Source organism: Thamnophis elegans, chromosome 4 (assembly GCF_009769535.1).
Source record: "Thamnophis elegans isolate rThaEle1 chromosome 4, rThaEle1.pri, whole genome shotgun sequence".
Classification (NCBI taxonomy): Eukaryota; Metazoa; Chordata; class Lepidosauria; order Squamata; family Colubridae; genus Thamnophis; species Thamnophis elegans.
The window spans coordinates 122,343,943-122,362,383 of record NC_045544.1 but is presented as its reverse complement, the minus strand read 5'-3'; the positions used below and the strand labels follow the sequence as shown (position 1 = coordinate 122,362,383).

The 18,441-nt window shown below is 42.3% G+C and overlaps 1 protein-coding gene across 1 annotated transcript in view; it reads right to left on the bottom strand.

Moving 5' to 3' along the window:
• The window catches only part of ATP2A3 (ATPase sarcoplasmic/endoplasmic reticulum Ca2+ transporting 3), a 159,528-nt gene that overhangs the window by 40,311 nt on the left and 100,776 nt on the right, over positions 1-18,441 (bottom strand). Inside the window, exon 8 of the mRNA XM_032216533.1 lies at positions 17,863-18,327. Coding sequence (XP_032072424.1) covers positions 17,863-18,327 — 465 coding nt within the window. The remainder of the gene's footprint in view (positions 1-17,862; positions 18,328-18,441) is intronic.

Sequence of the window (18,441 nt, the reverse complement as noted above, 5' to 3'; positions counted from 1 at the left end):
AATGTAAATTGTTCTTCGTGCCTGCGCAGAATAATTTATCGTAAACTGCACATGCGCAGTCACTAAAAAACAAAATGGTGGCGCCTCAGCGGCAGAGTGGGAACCGGTTTCAGGGGCATGGCAGGCCTGGGTCGCTGTCGGTTCTGAGACCCAGGCCTGAATTCCACTACCAGTTCGGCCTAACCGGGCCAAACTGGGAGCAACCCACCTCTGATCTGCATCCACAATTTTGGCCTTCTTAAAGGGCTTGAAGGGCTCTGTCAACTGATCTGGGGCCCCAATGGGGAGTAGCATCTTGGAGATGATTAATGAGGGTTAATGGTGCAGTGGTTAAAGTGCAGTATTGCCTGTGCATCTCCTCCTCTCCATCTTGGTGAATTGAATTTTAACTGAATTTTAAATTTACGGTCTTTATTTATCATTTTAATGTTGTATATGGTATTTTTATTGAATGATTGTAAGCAGCCTAGAGTCGCCTTGGCGAGATGGGAAGCATAGAAGTTTAATAAATAAATAAAGAGTTCTCTCTTATCAGTAAAAACCTCCTTATTTCCAAGTTGAATCTCCCTCTGAGGATCTTCCACCCATTGCTTCTTGTCCTGCCTTTAAGTGCTATGGAGAACAACATTCTCTTCCCTGTGACAGCCCTTCAAGTATTGGAAGACAGCTATCCTGTCTCCCCACAGTTCATACCGTCCCTTCCCCTTCTTTGCCATGTATTTTTCCGTGGGCATGAAAGAGTATAATTAGTACGAACAGATAAGGATGTATTAATTTTGTCAGTGGGTAGCTTATTTTACAAGCAATTGATTTTAATTGAGAGTCATTAATTCAATTAGTATACATTCTTTCTACTTTAGGGTTTATTTTTAGTGTAACTTCTTGGAGAAATACGTGTGTGTCTGTGTGCCTGTGTCTGTGTGTGAGTATGTATCCACACACTTGTATAAGTGTGCCAAATGTACTCATTTATTATGGGGAGAGGAATTTTACTGGCATTGGCTGCAGGTTAAATGAAGTAGGGAAGTATAAAAGCAAGTAAGTAGGAAAGATTCTTGTCCATGTCTATACTTCTTTTTCTGATTTTTATTTCTTTTGGGGTTGAACTGACTTCAATTCAGCATCACCACCTTTTCAGAGAAATATGGCAAACATCTTGCTAATTAGCTGAGGATTCAAATAGAAAGATAAAAACAATTTGCTTAACAGAAAAGGCCGCCAGGAGGCACCTAGACACAAAAGCTCCCTTATCCTCCTTTTTCCCCAGAAGAGATTAAAAGATAAGGAGGAGGAGGATTAAGTCAGTCACACAGTCAGAAACACAAACAATGGCTAGAAACATTGGCTAAGAATGTGGCACCCAACCCAGGGTGAGGGACATAGCTATAAAAATATAGCTTTTCCAATTCTCCTGAGCAAAAATGGAAAGCATGCTGGCTGGGGAATTCTAGGTCCATCAAGTTCAAGTCCATTTTTTAGTTGCCAAGGTTGAAAAACAGTGCCCAAAACCAATACCAGTTCTAATTCCAACAAGAATTTAGACCAGTCTTCTTCCAAACACTGTCATATAACAATAGCACTTAGTCTTATATTCTGCTTTATAATGCTTTACAGCACCCTCCAAGCAGTTTATAGAGTCAGCAAATCTGGGTCCCTTCCTCATTTTACTGACCCCAGAGCAGCAGATTCTGACCAGTTCTGGAGAACTGTTAGTGGAAATTTTGAGTAGTTTAGATTCCCTTTTGATCTCATGAGTGCGCTGCATTTGGAAATTGAGAATAATTTATTTGCATTCACATAACATGAGTTATGCTAGGACCGTGATGGTGAACCTATGGCACGCATGCCACAGGTGGCACATGGAGCCATATTTTCTGGCACAGCAGCCCTCGCTGGCCAGCTCATTTTTGGATGTCTGGAGGGCTGGGGAAGGCTGTAGTATCCTTCCCCTGGAGGGGGAAGGGAATGGAGATTTTGCAGTATCCTCCCCCTGCAGTGGGAAAGGAATGGAGATTTTGCAGTATTCTTCCCCTGGAGTGGGAAGGGAATGGAGATTTTGCAGTATCCTTCCCCTGGAGTGGGGAGGGAATGGAGATTTTGCAGTATTCTTCCCCTGGAGTGGGAAGGGAATGGAGATTTTGCAGTATCCTTCCCCTGGAGTGGAATGGGAATGGAGATTTTGCAGTATTCTTCCCCTGGAGTGGGGAGGGAATGGAGATTTTGCAGTATTCTTCCCCTGCAGTGGGAAGGGAATGGGGATTTTGCAGTATCCTTCCCCTGGAGTGGGGTGGGAATGGAGATTTTGCAGTATCCTTCCCCTGGAGTGGGAAGGGAATGGAGATTTTGCAGTATCCTTCCCCTGGAGTGGGAAGGGAATGGAGATTTTACAGTATCCTTCCCCTGGAGTGAGAATGGAATGGAGATTTTGCAGTATTCTTCCCCTGCCACAGTCACCAAGCCACACCCACCAAGCCACGCTCACAGAACCGGTAGTAAAAAAGTTTCACCACTGATCATATGGCCATCCGCTTAACAACTGCCACGACTTACAACTCTAATTCTGGGCTCAAGTCAAGAACTACCTGTAATAATGAAGAATGCATCTAGTTATAAAGCCTCACTTTATCATACGTCTAGCACTTTTCCCCAAGGATGTGCCCTACTGACCCATTTTTCCCCAGACAGGTGTGAACTTTCCCCCCCAAAAAAAGCCCCAGATAACAGCTGTCCATTATTTTGATATCCAAAAATAGTTTGGGGGACTATTTAGACCCAGAAGCTTTCTTGGAAATGCAGATGATGTTGGAAGCTGATGTTTTTCTTTGCAGCATGCTAGATTTTATTGCTTCACAATTTTAGTGCTACATTTCTAATGACTGTGTATAAGTAAAGAGCCTTCGTTTTATTTGATGATTTTAGCTTGTTACGAGCTGCCTTGGAAAAACCTGCTTTTCAGGGCAGAATGCCGATTTTATAAATATAATATTTAAACATTTAAGGTAAGTTTCCATTTTTTTAAAAAAAAAGAAGTGAAAACATCTTTCTTAAACAAATAAAGGTTTAGGTGGAGCAGGAAGCAGGAACTTGGCATTCAAAAGAAACTCAGAAGTACAAGCTGGTCAACAGAAGAACAGGTTGTTAGGCAGGAATATGATGGGTGAGGATTTTTAAAGCAAGCATTTACTTTTAGATTGAGACTGGTAGCTATTGATGCCCTTTTCAAAATCATAAAATCAAATATCAGGCCCTGTTTTAATTCCAATATATACTAGGAAAAATGGTTTAAATTATCATAGATTCTAACTGTAACTTTGCTCTAATTTTAAGATCAATTTTAGAGGCCTGATTCTCAAGCAAGCTCACCATTTAGTATGCACTGTACTATTCAGTGAAACAGGATTTCTTTCTTTCTTTTTTTGACATCTAGAAATTCTTTCAACAAGGCAATGTTCACTGATTTCAAAAGGATGTGGGCGACTTCTTAAACATGTCTGACTCCCATAGGTAGATACAGATTTCTTGAAGTCTTTTTTTTTTAGTTTTTATTTCTGCTCATTAATTAGGAAGCTGTGCCTGGTAAATTATTCATCTGACTTTTACCAGCATCTCTGTGAAATTCCTAAGGAGGGCTGTGCTGTGAAAAGCGGGTTTGGGAAAGTTTAATTTTTTTTAAGGGAAAGGAATGAAGTATGCTATAATAGAACAGGGGTGAAGACCTTTTCAGCTGTTGTTTTCGCTCACATTCTTTTATGTCAGATGGGTCAAGGAATTAGGCTGACAGGGAAGGGCAGCACAGCAGATGAGCTGGTATTCTCAACCAATTGGGGTACCAAAGGGCTTTTCAGGGGTTCAGGATATTCATCCCTGTTGGAGACACTTGGAAGATAGAGCAGAAAGCATAGAATAACAGAGTTGGAAGGGACCTTGGAGGTCTTCTAGCCCAACCTCCTGCCTAGGCAGAAAACCCTACACCACTTCAGACAAATGGTTATACAACATCTTCTTAAAAACTTTCAGTATTGGGGCATTCACAACTTCTGGAGGCAAGTTGTTCCACTGATTAATTGTTCTAACTGTCAGGAATTTTCTCCTGTTCTAAGTTGCTTCTCTCCTTGATTAGTCTTCACCCATTGCTTCTTGTTCTACTCTCAGGTGTTTGGGAGAATAGTTTGACTCCCTCTTTTTTGTGGCAACCCCTGAGATATTGGAACACTGCTATCATGTCTCCCCTAATCCTTCTTTTCCTTAAACTAGACATACCCAGTTTCTGCAACTGTTCTTCATATGTTTTAGCCTCCAGTCCCTAAACATCTCTGTTGCTCTTCTCTGCACTCTTTCTAGAGTCTCCACATCTTTTTTACATCGTGGCGACCAAAACTGAATGCAGTATTCCAAGTGTCAATCCAAGAAGATTGATAGATGACCATCTCCAACATCTTGCACAGACAGAATGTAAAGAAAGCATTTTGCATTTGCCAAAGACAGGAGACAAGGAGTTCCCAATAGGTAGAAACTGAAAAAATGAAGGTCTTCCCTTGACTCTTAAAGTTGGTATGTCTAGAGATGTGGTACCATGTGGTTTCTCTCAACATACCTTTAGATTGTCTCCTTGACAAAACAACGCTAAATAAAAATAGCCCTGCCTATAAAATCAGAGAAGAAGCAGGAGGGGGAAGATGAATCACAACCTACACATTCCTGCAGCAGCTAAGCTGGGAAAAAGAAGAATTAAATTGATTGATCAAACTGAGATAAAAGGCAGAGCACACCCTGGAAGGCAACCTACACGTTTGGCCATTAAATAGTTTTTTTAATTATTTAAATCCAAGGGTGTAGAGTCTTACATTAAAAAGGAAGGTGTAGTTTCACATGAAGAAAAATCTCTGAGGTCAACCTATATAGCAGTGATGGTGAACCTTTAAGTCACTGAGTGCCCAAACTACGTGTGCACGCATGCGCAAACTGAAAGGTGCACGCGCAAATGAGTGTGAACAGGTGTGCGCATGCGTGGACATGCACACATATGCAGCAGAGACCTGAAGACCAGCTGGCCGGTGGGAGGCAGGGCATCCCAACACCGGCAGTGCAGCAAGAGGTAAGATCTTTTTCTTTCATGAGCTTCTGTTTCATCGTTTGCAGGGAAACAAAAGCTCACGAAAGAAACACCCCGGAGATCTGACGTGGCTTTGTGTGCCACCTCTGGCACGCATGCCATAGGCTCGCCATCACAGCTATATAGAGTACCCAGGATTTTTCAGTCAAAAACACTGAAGACATCTTCCCGTGGATGTCTGGAGAATCTGGTAAAAAGAAAGATGGAGAAGGTGGAGATGAAGCTGCATTTTTGATCATACCTCATGGACACTCCCGCATCTCCCAAAATCTTCAATATTCATTTAAGATTCTAGCCTTGGGGAGATGTGAAAAAAAACACTACGCATAACTCTATCTTAATCAAGCATTACTCTTGCCATCTAATGCCCAGGATCAATAAAAACAAAATACATTAAAATAAGTGGCTTATTAAGTCCTTGTCTTCATGGGTTGTCCAATCTAATCACTATTAGCTTGCTAATAACTATTACCGGTATTGTTGGGGGCAATCCGCTGACACCATTTAGAGCAGGGGTGTCAAACTCGATTTCATTAAGGGCCGCATCAGCGTTGTGTTTGACCTCAGGTGGGCGTGGCCAGCTATACGTCACTCGTGTCAGGGGTGCCTGTGGTTGCACGAGAGCTCTGTCAGCAAAAATGGGCTGTTTCCAGGGTGGCCCTGCAGGTCAGATCGAAGCATCCCACGGGCTGGATCCGGGTCCTGGGCCTTGAGTTTGACACCCCTGATTTAGAGAGTTTTGTAAAGCAGCGTTCTCCAACCTATCTGGCTTGATAGAGGTGGTGGCAGTGGTGGTAGGGAAATGGATGGTTTTGTCTCTATGCGCCTCTTTCACAAATACAGCTACATGTGCACGTTGCTCACCTACCACTTCCATGGAACAGGCTGTGGCCCAGCATTGGGCCACGGATTGGGAGTTGTAAAATACTATGAAATAGTATATAAATCTAAGTGCACTTATTATTTCTTGTCAAGATTCAACTGCTTTGATTCTTCCAAACCTTTTCAACTTGCCAATGAACTGGGGGGAGGGAAGGAGGAAATAGAATGCTGAGAATGTGTGCGTGGACCGTGGAAGCCTGGCAACCATCAAGGTCACCACTGCAGGTGCTTGAGAAAGAGGTGGACAGTTCTCATAACAAAAGGGCGTCTCATAATTGGACAATGCTATCACCCAGAGGTGGGAAGAAAGGGAACTAATGTTTAACTAGGCAAGCCTTTGTGTGGGAAAACCAGAGCTGGTTTTGATTCTTTAGTACCAAAATGGTGTATCCAATAAAGTTTTACTTTTGGGAATTCAAAGCTCACGAGTCTTTCCTTATGTTGGATTCATTAGATTCGTACAATCAAATACACTTTTATACAGAGATGGTGTCATCCTCTGTTTTGCTTGCTACGCTTGCTTGCTATTGGCTGCCATGGGAACGGGGTGTGTGCATAATATTGGAGAAGGGAATTATATTGTACTGGAGGAGTCTTGTTCTCACCATCTTCTGCGCATGCTGGTGGCTGATATTTGGACTTGATGAGGCTGTTTGAAGATGCACCCCACATGACACCTTAGGAAGTTGCAAATTGGACAATGGGTTGGGGAACTGGGGGGAAGGTGCTGGGTAAACGTTTGATATGTGTATGTTCCCGCCTTTCTGGCTCAGATCTTGCTTTCCTTTAGCTGTTTTCACTTCATATCTAGTAGAAGTACTTTAGCTCTATTAAAATGGAGTTGAGGTTTTCCTTTCTTGGATACTGAAGAAGGCATGCTCTGGCAGCTGTTCCCAGGGACGTTTCAGAGCTAACCAGGTCTTCTGCTCCCCTCCTCCTTCTGCTCAGCTAATTCACTCTCCCTTTCAGTGAGACTTACATGGACGCGCCATTGTTCCCAAGCCTCCTGAAGAAGGTGTAAAGCATGGGTCATCCTGAGATCCTCTCTTTCAGCTGCCTCCCAGTCATCCTCTGGTTTTCGGCTGGTTGTGACCCTTGCCATCGTCTTCTCTGCTGGTTGTAGGGGTTGGACATTTGGGTGCTCCCCCCACGGAAGCTTTTAACTCCAGGATGGGTGTGAAGGGTGATCTTGCTTAATGTCAAGCATGCCTCCTTCAATATCCAAAGGAAAACCTCAGCTTTCACTCAGTGATTTCACTGAAATGAAATTATTCAATACTGTATCTACAAGTTTCACCACCGAGCCCCCCCCAAAAAAAATCCAGTCACGTACAACAGTTATTGAATGTTGTATAACTTAAACCTTACAATCCTCAAAACCACAAACCACAATAGCAACATGCTATTATTTTGATTTTTATTATGCTTCTGGGTTTCTGTTAGAAAAGATGTGAGTTGCAGATTCAAATATGAAGCACTGAAACTCACGATGCCGTTCCTCCATTTTGGATAAGTTACTAAAGCTCAGAGGGACTTACTTCTCATAAAATATATACAGGCCTTTAAATATACAGTTTCAAAACAATAGAGTGAAAACGATGTTTCTTAACCTTATTACTTTTGGGACCTTTTAAAAATTATGGAAGACACCAAACAAGCATTTGTCTGTATGGCTTAAATCATTAAAGAGGGTGTGGTGGCTCAGCGGTTAAGACAATGAGCTTGTAAGCTGGAAAGCTTACAACCTGGGTTCGAAACCCGAATGCTACATGATACAATGATCTCCCATTACTTCAGAGGGGGGTTCCTAGTGGTTTTCCAGCCTGGGTTGGTGGAACTGGCCGCAACCCTGGCCTGCCACACCCCCGAACCGGTCTCTTCTCCCATCGCCGGCATGTTTCTGCACATGCACAGCACAGTTTTCAGTAAACTGTGCACACACAGAAATGTGTGACAGCCGCACACGTGAGCGAAGCAAGCAGCGCGCCTGCAAAATTTTTGTGTGCGCGCAAGACACCCTCTCTCAGTAAATCGATAGTAAACCGGTTAGAAACCCACCACTGCAATACTTGCCCCAGCTCCTGCCACCCTAGCTGTTCGAAAACATACAAATGCAAGTATATAAAATAGGTACCACTTGGGTGGGAAGGTAACAGTGTTCTGTGTGCCTCAGCATATAGTTGTGTTAGCCACACGATCAAGAAAGTGTCTTTGGACAACACTGGTCCCCTCAGTGAAGAAATGGAGATGAGTATCACCCCCTAAGGTCAGATACGACTGGAGAGGGAAAATCTTTACCATATTAAAAACTAAAAGAGATGCATTCACTGCCACTACTCACAATTGTTTGGTGGTGTATTATTTTTCAACAGTCTGATTAATAATTTGTGGACCTCTGAACAGGGCTTGGAGGCCCCCAGGTTTCTCTGACCACATTTTGAGAAACACTGGGGTAGACATTGAAAAATAAATGAAACAAATAGGGACGCTGGTTGTCTACCCCTGCCTTACCTTGTCTAGAACAAGACTAAACTAAACATTTTTTTTCAAGATCACCTCAAGTTATACAGTGCTAAGGGCAGGGAAGAAGCTAATATGTTTAGCAATAAATATAATCACACATGGAGAAGAAGGGACTGTTTCATGGCACCCAAGCAAATATTTAACCTTCTTATGCCTGCAAATTTATGAACAACAGCTATATTCCTTCCCATTAAATATTTGCCTCTGTTTAATAAGGGAACTCCTGAAGGTTAAACATTAATTTTTTTTCTTTGTCCTAGGATTGTTTAGTGCCCGGGGTAATAAATATTTAGCTAACAGAGCCATTATTTGACTCACTAAAATCCAACCATCAACTATTCTTTTATTTTAGCAGGTCAGTTATTCTTAGTTTTGGCCTAGACTCTGAATATTGTACTGGTTCTTTTCCAAGGTGTCAGGGTCTTTAGTTCATTAGCACCCAATTAAAGAAGTACTGGTTTGCTTATTAATCAAAATGCATGTGATTAATTAACTGACTTTACAACATTTGCTCTAAATAAAGAAGTCACACTTTATGAATACAGTCTAATAAAATGGTACATTTTCCAAAGATACAGTGGGAAACTTAAGAATGTAGAACTGCAGCCTTACACTGTATAAACTTTCATTTATATGAAATAATTCAGTCACATTTTTGAGAGCCATGTTTTTTTTTTTACGCTAAGATAACTCCTTAATGCTTTACTTAGACTGGAGACTGGACTACTCACTGAAATTGGCAATAACATCTTACTGGCTGAAAATCAATTTTCTCTAGGGCTACTGTTCTTTTTACTGCAAAATATCTTGCAGCCCAAATGGTCCAGAACCGTAGCCAGCAAACGTCTCCATTTGGGAATGTCTCTGATTGGATAAAATGGTTATCAAGCAAAGCCTGGAAGATAGGAAGCTCCAGAATAAACTTGTAGCTGCCCCAAGGCTATGTTGACTTTATAATAAAAGAAGGAAACGACAACCCACACAATACTTATACAAATTACTATGACCCAAATATGGCCAGGTTTTTTCTTAAGATGCTTCAATGCTCTTCCCTCTGCAATCATAGATGGTAAATAGAAACACCTCTCTGCCTTTCTTGAAATGAAACCATAAAATATCTCTTCTTGATGAATAGATTATATAAGGAATTACTGTATACTCCCAGCTAATTCAATCCTTATTAAATAGGCTGCCTGGCTGTTCAGATCAATGGTATTTAGAATGTTTCTTAATATTTAAAGAAATAAATAATACACATTACAATGTATATTAGTAATGGTTAACCTTTTGGTCATCGCAATATGCGCATGATTCCCCCGCCCCCCCCCTGCACAAGTGCGTGCGACCCCTCCTCATTCACTGCCCCCGCACATGTGCGCACAACCCCCTGTACCCTGTTTTGGGCCTAGTAGGCCTCCCTGCAGCCTCCTGGGACACCCTCCCCCTGGTGCTCCCCCTGTGCTCCGCCTCCTGTGCATGCACACATGACCCGCCTGGCCCTCCCTATATGAACCGTCACCCCAGCTCAGCTCCACTGCGAATGCGCGTGTCTCCCACATGTGCTCAATCCTCCACGCATGCATGGCAGAGACCTGAAAATCAGCGGGAGGCCCATGCGCATGCACGATAAAGCTGAGCTGGGGTGCCTTAGATTCACCTTCACGGATTTATACAGTACCAAAACATATTGCTGGTGAAATCCAATCCCAGATGAGGTCAGTATTACTTTTAGGAGGAGGCGTTTCCAGAGAACAGGCACCATGACATAAACGCAAAGCTTTCTGGTCTCACACTCCCTAATTTTCCAAAATTAAGCCATTATTCACACCTTTTTCAGAAGGATCAATTCAGGATGACTCAGGTTGAAGTAGGCTCTCTTGCAAATACCCAGAAACCAAGCAATATAAGGACTTCGTAATCAAAACTAGGAAGAATAGGTTGCTAATGCAATTCGACTTTGGTTTACGTGGGGCACACAAAGTAGTTTAATGAGACCACGGGGCAGCAATATCCAGGCTTCTGAATCAGTTGCATTTTGTGGATGATCTTCAAAGGCAGGCCCATGGTATTGGTATGACAATTTCAAACCAGCCCAGAAACTAGATCGAGGAATCCAGTGAGGGGTCCAGATGTACAACAGGTGAGTCAGTTCATTGGAAGATCAGCCAATTTGCCTTTGCCTCTACTGTCAGACTTAATGTACATGCACTTAACGTCCTGAGCCACGGTGGTGCAGTGGTTAGAATGCAGTACTGCAGGCTACTTCTGCTGACTGCCGGCTGCCTGCAATTTGGCAGTTCAAATCTCACCAGGCTCAAGGTAGACTCAGCCTTCCATCCATCCGAGGTGGGTAAAATGAGGACCCAGATTATTGGGGGCAATATACTGACTCTATAAAACCGCTTAGAGAGGGCTTTAAAGCGGTATATAAGTGTAAGTGCTATTGCTATTGCTATCCTGCCAAATGAAGAGCAGAGTGCCTGATCAAATGAAGAGCAGAGCTCCTAAGTTATCCCTTAAGAGCAATGCCATCCTATTGCTTCAAGCTCATGGTTACTGCAGGATTTGAAGGCCAGAAGGGCAGATCCCCAAGATCCTGTCTTTACCTCCAGGGATTCTCAGGAATACACCCCATGTATGCCTATTTATTGGCAAACATGTCATGAAGCAAAATGGATCTGGTGTATATCAACAGGAACATGATATGAAGTTCACCATTAATTCAACCATAAGGACCCAGGATTGAGTCAACAGGCTAGAAACAGAGATAATATTAAACTGCTGATCTCCCTTCCCTCATAACACCTTCCCAGCACCCCCATGTCTTCCTCAGTCTGTCACAACCAGAGTTATACTACCTTGACCTCTTTTGGTAACACAGTTACATACTCAAGAATCAACCAACACACACACAGAGACTCCCACCACAATGCACCATATGCCATTACTCAACTAGAATAAAAATTTCACACTCCCAGACTTGTTCTTCTCCAGGAAAAGCAACTATCTACATCAATAAATCAAGTAAATACTGTAGCTCTTTCTTCATGAAAACTCAGGATGGTTAGTAGGAGGGTTTTATTTATTTTAACACCCACCCACAAGTACCCCTGTGAAATGGTCTGGAGTGAAAGATGTTAACTGGCCCAGCATCTCTCAGTGAGTTCCATGGACCGGTGCGGCTTTCAATCCATTAATCTTAAATGAAGTCTAAAATACTTAAAGTGCAATGCTTTCAGAATCCTGAACTTATCTAAGAATATACTACTGAAACTCTTATTGTCTGTTACCTTCAATTGGATGAAACGATGCATCATAGGACAACAATTTTTGAACCAAAGTACTTCAAATGGGCTACCTTACCAGATGTGTCCAAAATCTGGGACCCATAACTTCTGTGGGATTGAAAATTGGCAATGATTGCCTCAATGCTGCTATGCTGCCATTTCCACCACTCAGAAGTTCAGCAGAACTTGCCCTAGCCCTCAGGAAACTAGGTGGATTATCTGCTCTTTCTGCTACTGGAGAGCAAGTGGATTGGTCCTGCCCTAGCCCTCCAGAGATTTGGTAGACCAGTCCCACCATCATCAGTTGCAGAGCAGTCAGCTGTGGTCAGACCAGTAGGAAGTTGGAAGTCGCTCATGCTCCCACTGGGGTTTTTTGGCCTTGATTACTCTGTTTCTCTGTTAAGGTAGGAAATATTTGTGAAATGATGACCCAATGGGTCATGGATTGCTAGGTTGATTGTAAACATATTTTTGGGCTGCCTGTTTCACAGACAGGGGTCTGTGGTTAGGAAGGGGGAAGAATTGTGTTTGGCAACCATCAGAGTCCTGAAAAGGGAATTGTTACAGCTACTGTATTACTACTTCTTGTGCCATATCCATCTTCGGACATTGGCGATTATGTTGACAATCCTATTTTTGTCAATAGCCGCATGAAAAAGTGCTGCTGAGTTTCGTCCAAACCAGTCCCTTAGGTTTTGAAGCCATGATGTTCTTCTTCTGCCTGGACCTCATTTGCCTTCAATTTTTCCCTGGAGGATTAAGTGAAGGACGCCGTATTTTTCTGGGTGTCACATCACATGTCCAAAATATTCTAACTTTCCCTTTTTAATGGCTTTGATGACTTCCCTTTGCTTTTCCAGGCGCTTTATCACTTCCTCATTACTACTATTTCTACCGTAATATACTTAATATTGATTAATGTACTGGTACTGCATTGTAGCCTCCTTGGAAGGAATTAACACTTGTGGGATTTCCTACTTCAGTGCCAAAGTATCATGGCTGCTTTGAGTATAATAAATAAACATAAATATATCATAATTAATGATATGATATGATATAAAATAACACAATATAAATATAATAAATACAAATATAATAAATAAAAATGGTGGTGGATTTTAGAAGAAAACCTCCTATACTACCACTTCTTACCATACTAGTATCAACAGTAGAGACCTTCAAGTTTCTAGGTTCTATCATTATCTCAAGACTTAAAATGGACACCTAACATCAAAAAAGCACAACAAAGAATGTTCTTTCTGCACCAACTCAGAAACTGCCCAAAGAGCTGCTGATTCAGTTCTACAGAGGAATTATTGCGTCTGTCGTTTGCACCTCCATAACTGTCTGGTTTGGCTCTGCAACCAAACAAGACAGACACAGACTTCAATGGATAATTAGAACTGCAGAAAAAACACTTGCTACCAACCTGCCTTCCACTGAGGACCTGTATACCGCATGAGTCAAAAAGGGGGCTGTGAAAATATCTACAGAGCCCTCACATCCTGGACATAAATTGCTTCAACTTCTACCCTCAAAACTAGACTATAGACCACTGCACACCAGAACAACAAGGCACAAGGACAGTTTCCCCCCCAAATGCCATCACTCTACTAAACAACTAATTCCCACAACACTGTCAAATTATTGACTAAGACTGTATGACTATTATTCTTTTCATCCTTCCTAGTACCTATCTCTTCCCACTGATGACTATAACCATGTTGCCTGTATCTTTACAATTTATATTGTTTTATTTCTTTCCTACTACAATTTGATTGCTTATTAGTAACCTATGACTATCACTAAGTGTTCTATCTTATGATTCTTGATGAATGTATTTTATTTTTCTTTATGTACACGGAGAGCATACGCACCAAAGACAAATTCCTTGTGCGTCTCATCACACTTGGCCAATAAAGAATTCTATTCTATTCTATTCTACTTAATAGTGATTAATGTACTGGTACTGCATTGTGGCTTTCTTGGAAGGAATAAACACTTGTAGGATTTCCTATTTCAGTGCCAAAGTAACAAGGCTGCTTTGAGTATAATAAATAAACATTTCTAAAAACTCATACATGCCCTCATTTTCTTCTCTATCAGGCACATTTGTCAGATTGACCCTATAATCTAAAATAATCCAATTATGCTTTTATTCTTTTATACGTTGCTTCTGAATGCTCTGTTTTATTTATCATCCATGGGACTTGCATCCTATAAATGTAGTAAACAAGCAAATAAACAGGGTGTTAAAATGTGTTTGATTTTGGTTCTTTCAAACATGCAGCATCTGACACTCATCCCTATGATTTTTGGGGGAGACAAAGTGCTGATTTGCTACGTGCCAGTCATACCAGACCCAGGAAAATGCCACCCCAGCAGGCACGCATGGGCTAAAAACAGGTTCCTCGAGAGATGAGCTGTTCCTCCCACCACCTCATTAGTAAGTGATGCTTCCACTGCTGGGTATGACCCCCATCAGCTTATCATCCAACGGCTTGTTGCCTCCCCCACACTGGATGCACAAAATTACTGCAGACCATTCACGAGGCTGCATTGCTAAGGAAACAGTGAAGAACCACAAGAGCCCTTCCCCCAAGCCCAAGCCTTAATTTACCTCCTGATCCCAGAGAAAAAAGCATTATGCAAATACTGCATTTGTCAGCTGGAACAAAAACAAAACTAGAAAGAACGATAAGCAAGGTGTGCTTTAAAAGGGAACTCTCCAACCTGCTGTTTTGTTTGTGGGCAAACTTTTTGTAACCGCATCGGGCAGTTTATGACTTTCTGGAAGAATTAGGGGCAAAATGGAAGCTAGCCTTCTCGGAACATGCACAGCGATTGTCTGGCTGGCTGGTTCACCTTTCCTCCTGGAGTCACAAAATCAGGAGCCTTTGATAGTTTTACAATTCATTCTTGAGAAATGTCGCACAGCGATGGAGAAATGGGCTGGGCTGCACATTGTTCTACACCATATTATAGTTTGTTCTGCTTGGAGGTTTAGAGATTTGCGAACCAGATGAGAATCCATGATTCATAAAACCATGGTTACACAGACCCTAATTTAGAAAGCAATGCAAAATATATACATTTAGTATCCAACAATGTGAGAGGTGGTTTTCTAGGATAATGGATGGATAACAAGTACAGATCAAGAGTGCCTCTGATCGTGCATACAATTTGCCTTTCAGTGAACTTAGCCAGACCCTGAGACCTTTAAGTGAGAAGAATTTTAAGGGCAGTTTGTGAGAATATGTAATATAGATAAAAGGGACCTTGTAGGTCATCTAGTCCAACCCCCTGCCCAAGCAGGAGAACCTACACCATCCCCGACAAATGGCAGTCCAATCTCCCCTTGAAAGCCTCCAGTGATGAAGCTCCCACAACTTCCGAAGGCAACTTCTGTTCTATTGGTTGATTGTTCTCACTGTCAGGAAATTTCTCCTTATTTCTAGGTTGAATCTCTCCTTCGTCAGTTTCCATCCATTGTTCCTTGTCTGGCCTTTAGGTGTCTTGGAAAATAGCTTGACCCCTTCCTCTCTGTGGCAGCTCCTCAAATATTGGAACACTGCTATCATGTCTCCCCTGGTCCTTCTCTTCACTAGACTAACCATGCCCAGTTCTTGTAACTGTTCTTCTTATGTTTTAGTCTCCAGTCCCCTAATCAGAGGTGGTATTCAGCCAGTTCTGGAGAACTGGTAGCAGAAATTTTGAGAGTGGGTAGGGAATGGGGATTTTGCAATATCCTTCCTGTGCCATGCCCACAAAGCCACACCCACAGAACCAGTAGTAAAAAAAATGAACCCCACCACTGCCCCTAATCATCCTCGCTGCTCTTCTCTGCACTTTTTCTAGAGTCTCAACATCTTTTTTATATGTAATACATAGGCATTTTCATTTTCACACATTAGCTATCAGGGGCACACAGGTGATGTAAGTAGCTCTAAGATCTGCACTTTCATTCTCTTCTTGCCAAACACATGTCAAGGTTCTTTTTTGTTGGCAAGCATTCAGAGTTACACTATGTGCACCCAAACTAGAAACTTTTAAGTTGGGGAATAGGGAACTTAACAGCAAACACCCAATTAACTTGTTCTCCTTTATACTCTATAAAAACAATGCACTCGATCACAGTTGGACACAGTTCAAGACACAATGTTGAATCCTTTTAGACTTGGGTATAAAATTCAGCATTTCAATTTAAAATTCCTGGCCAGCTTGGAAGGAAAGAGAGAAAAATATAAACACATATGTTTAATGAATCCAAGTAGATTATCCACTACATGGCAAAAATGATCATTTCAATCAGCAAAAAAGCTGCTTCCAGACCTGACTTATGGATCCAAAACTATCTCTCAAATCTTAAACCTCTTTTTGACTTTTCTCCTTCTTTTCATCTTAGTTGGTTCTTATAAGAATTCCGAAGTTCTAAAATCTGGTGGCTGAGAAACCTTCTCTTTTTGTTTTCTTCCCCATTCTTTTTCCTTGTGTATATAAGACGCAAGTACAAGGAGAATATTGTTTGATATTGAAATATAAGCTGTTCCTGGAGCATTTGGGGATCAATGGTGGAACTAAAGTTTCCAAATAAATCCATTTAATAAGTCTTTCTTTCTCCTGGATGGGAAGGATTTAAACTCCTTAGTGGGAGTTTGGACCAAACACCCAAGTGCCCCTGTCCAATTCTGTAATGCTGTTGTGATATCAGAGAGCTAGTTTTGTGTAGTGATTAAAGAAATCAGGAGATTGCAAGTTTTAGTCCTGTTTTAGGCATGAAAAACCAGCTGAGTGACTTTGGCCAGTCACTCTCTCTTCAGCCCAACTCACCTCACAGGGTTATTGTGGGGAAAATAGGAGAGGAAGGAGTATTATATATGTTCACCGCCTTGAGTTATAAAGTTGGAATAAAAATCTAATAAATAAATAAATAAATAAATGCATAGGGCTTATCTTCCTCTATCCCAATAATTCAAGCATTGTCTTGGTGGTACAGCTCTTTACCTCCAATAGACCGATTAGATCCCACAGATTAGGCCTCCTCCGAATTCCATCCGCCGGCCAATGCCGGCTGGCGACTACCCGGAGGAGAGCCTTCTCTGTGGCTGCTCCAACCCTCTGGAACGAGCTCCCCGTGGAGATTCGAACCCTCACCACCCTCCAGGCCTTCCGCAAAGCCCTTAAAACCTGGCTGTTCCGACAGGCCTGCCCCTCCCCCCCTCAAATGGTATGGTTGTTGTGTGCTTTTAAATTGTGTATTGTTTTGTTTGTCTTTTTATCCCTTATCTGTATCCCCTTCCCTGACTTGGATTGTGAGCCGCCCTGAGTCCCCTCCAGGGAAAAGGACGGCATATAAGTGCAATAAATTCAATTCAATTCAATTCTGTTGGGGCTATGCTACCTCCGTTTTTACATCCATTTTATAAATGTGGATGTTCAGAAAGGTTGCTGTAGAAAACCTAGTTGGCTACTCCAGCTCCTTGGTTTTGATGGCAAAGCACACCAACAAATGCAGAGCAAGTAAAAAGCGACACCTTCAAATAATCAAGCGTTTAAAACAAACTAAAAAGCCTTGCAGCTGTCAGGCTGCAGCCATCTTTTCTTTTGGATCTTTGGCCTGCCACACTTTCTATGCATTTTCTATTGTGGGAAAATGGGAGGGAGGATTGTAAGGAGTTACATACTATGTAGCCATAACAAAATTCTTTCTAGAAAGTCAAGGTCATCCTTTGTCTCTGCACCTGACCGGAACTGGATGGGTGAAACTGCCAGCATGGCAGTGGGAGACTGGACCGTGTGATGGACTTGTGGGTGTGGGGACAAGATCTTGAACTTTCAACTGGTTGGGGAAAACCAGGAAGCTTTCAAATTCGGGTTTTCCCAAATGTGCCAACATGGCTCTCTTTAATAAAATTGGAACTTTGAGCAATACTTTGCCTTGGACTCTGATTTACTTTTGGATGCTATTTGGAACGCTGACAGCAACAAACTGAGAATGCAGAAATTAATTTGGCACTGATGTCTACAATCCCACACAACTCGATGCTCAACACTCACCCTGCAGACGGACATCTGGTTGGTCGTCAGGGTGCCTGTCTTGTCAGAGCAAATGACTGAAGTGCATCCCAGGGTTTCCACAGAGGGGAGGCTCCTGACAATGGCATTCTTCTTGGCCATCCGGCGGGTGCCCAATGCCAGGCAAGTCGTGATAACTGCAGGAAGTCCTTCAGGGATGGCAGCCACTGCCAAAGCCACGGCGATCTTGAAATAGTAAATGGCACCGCGAAACCAGGAGCCGCCATGCACGGGATCACTGAAGTGGCTGATGTTGATGACCCAGACTGCAATGCAGACAAGGGAGATGACCTTGGACAGCTGCTGGCTGAACTCATCCAGCTTCTGTTGCAGAGGGGTCTTCTCGGGCTCTGTGGCCACCATCTGATTCCTGATTTTCCCAATCTCTGTGTACACTCCAGTGGCAATGACAACACCAACAGCTTTGCCTGCAGCGATGTTGGTTCCCTTATGAAGAGAAAAGATATATATATTTTTAGTATTTTATTATTATTAGAAAATTTATATTGCCTCCTATTCGCACATGGTGATTCAAAGCGGCTTAAAGGTAAAGGTTCCCCT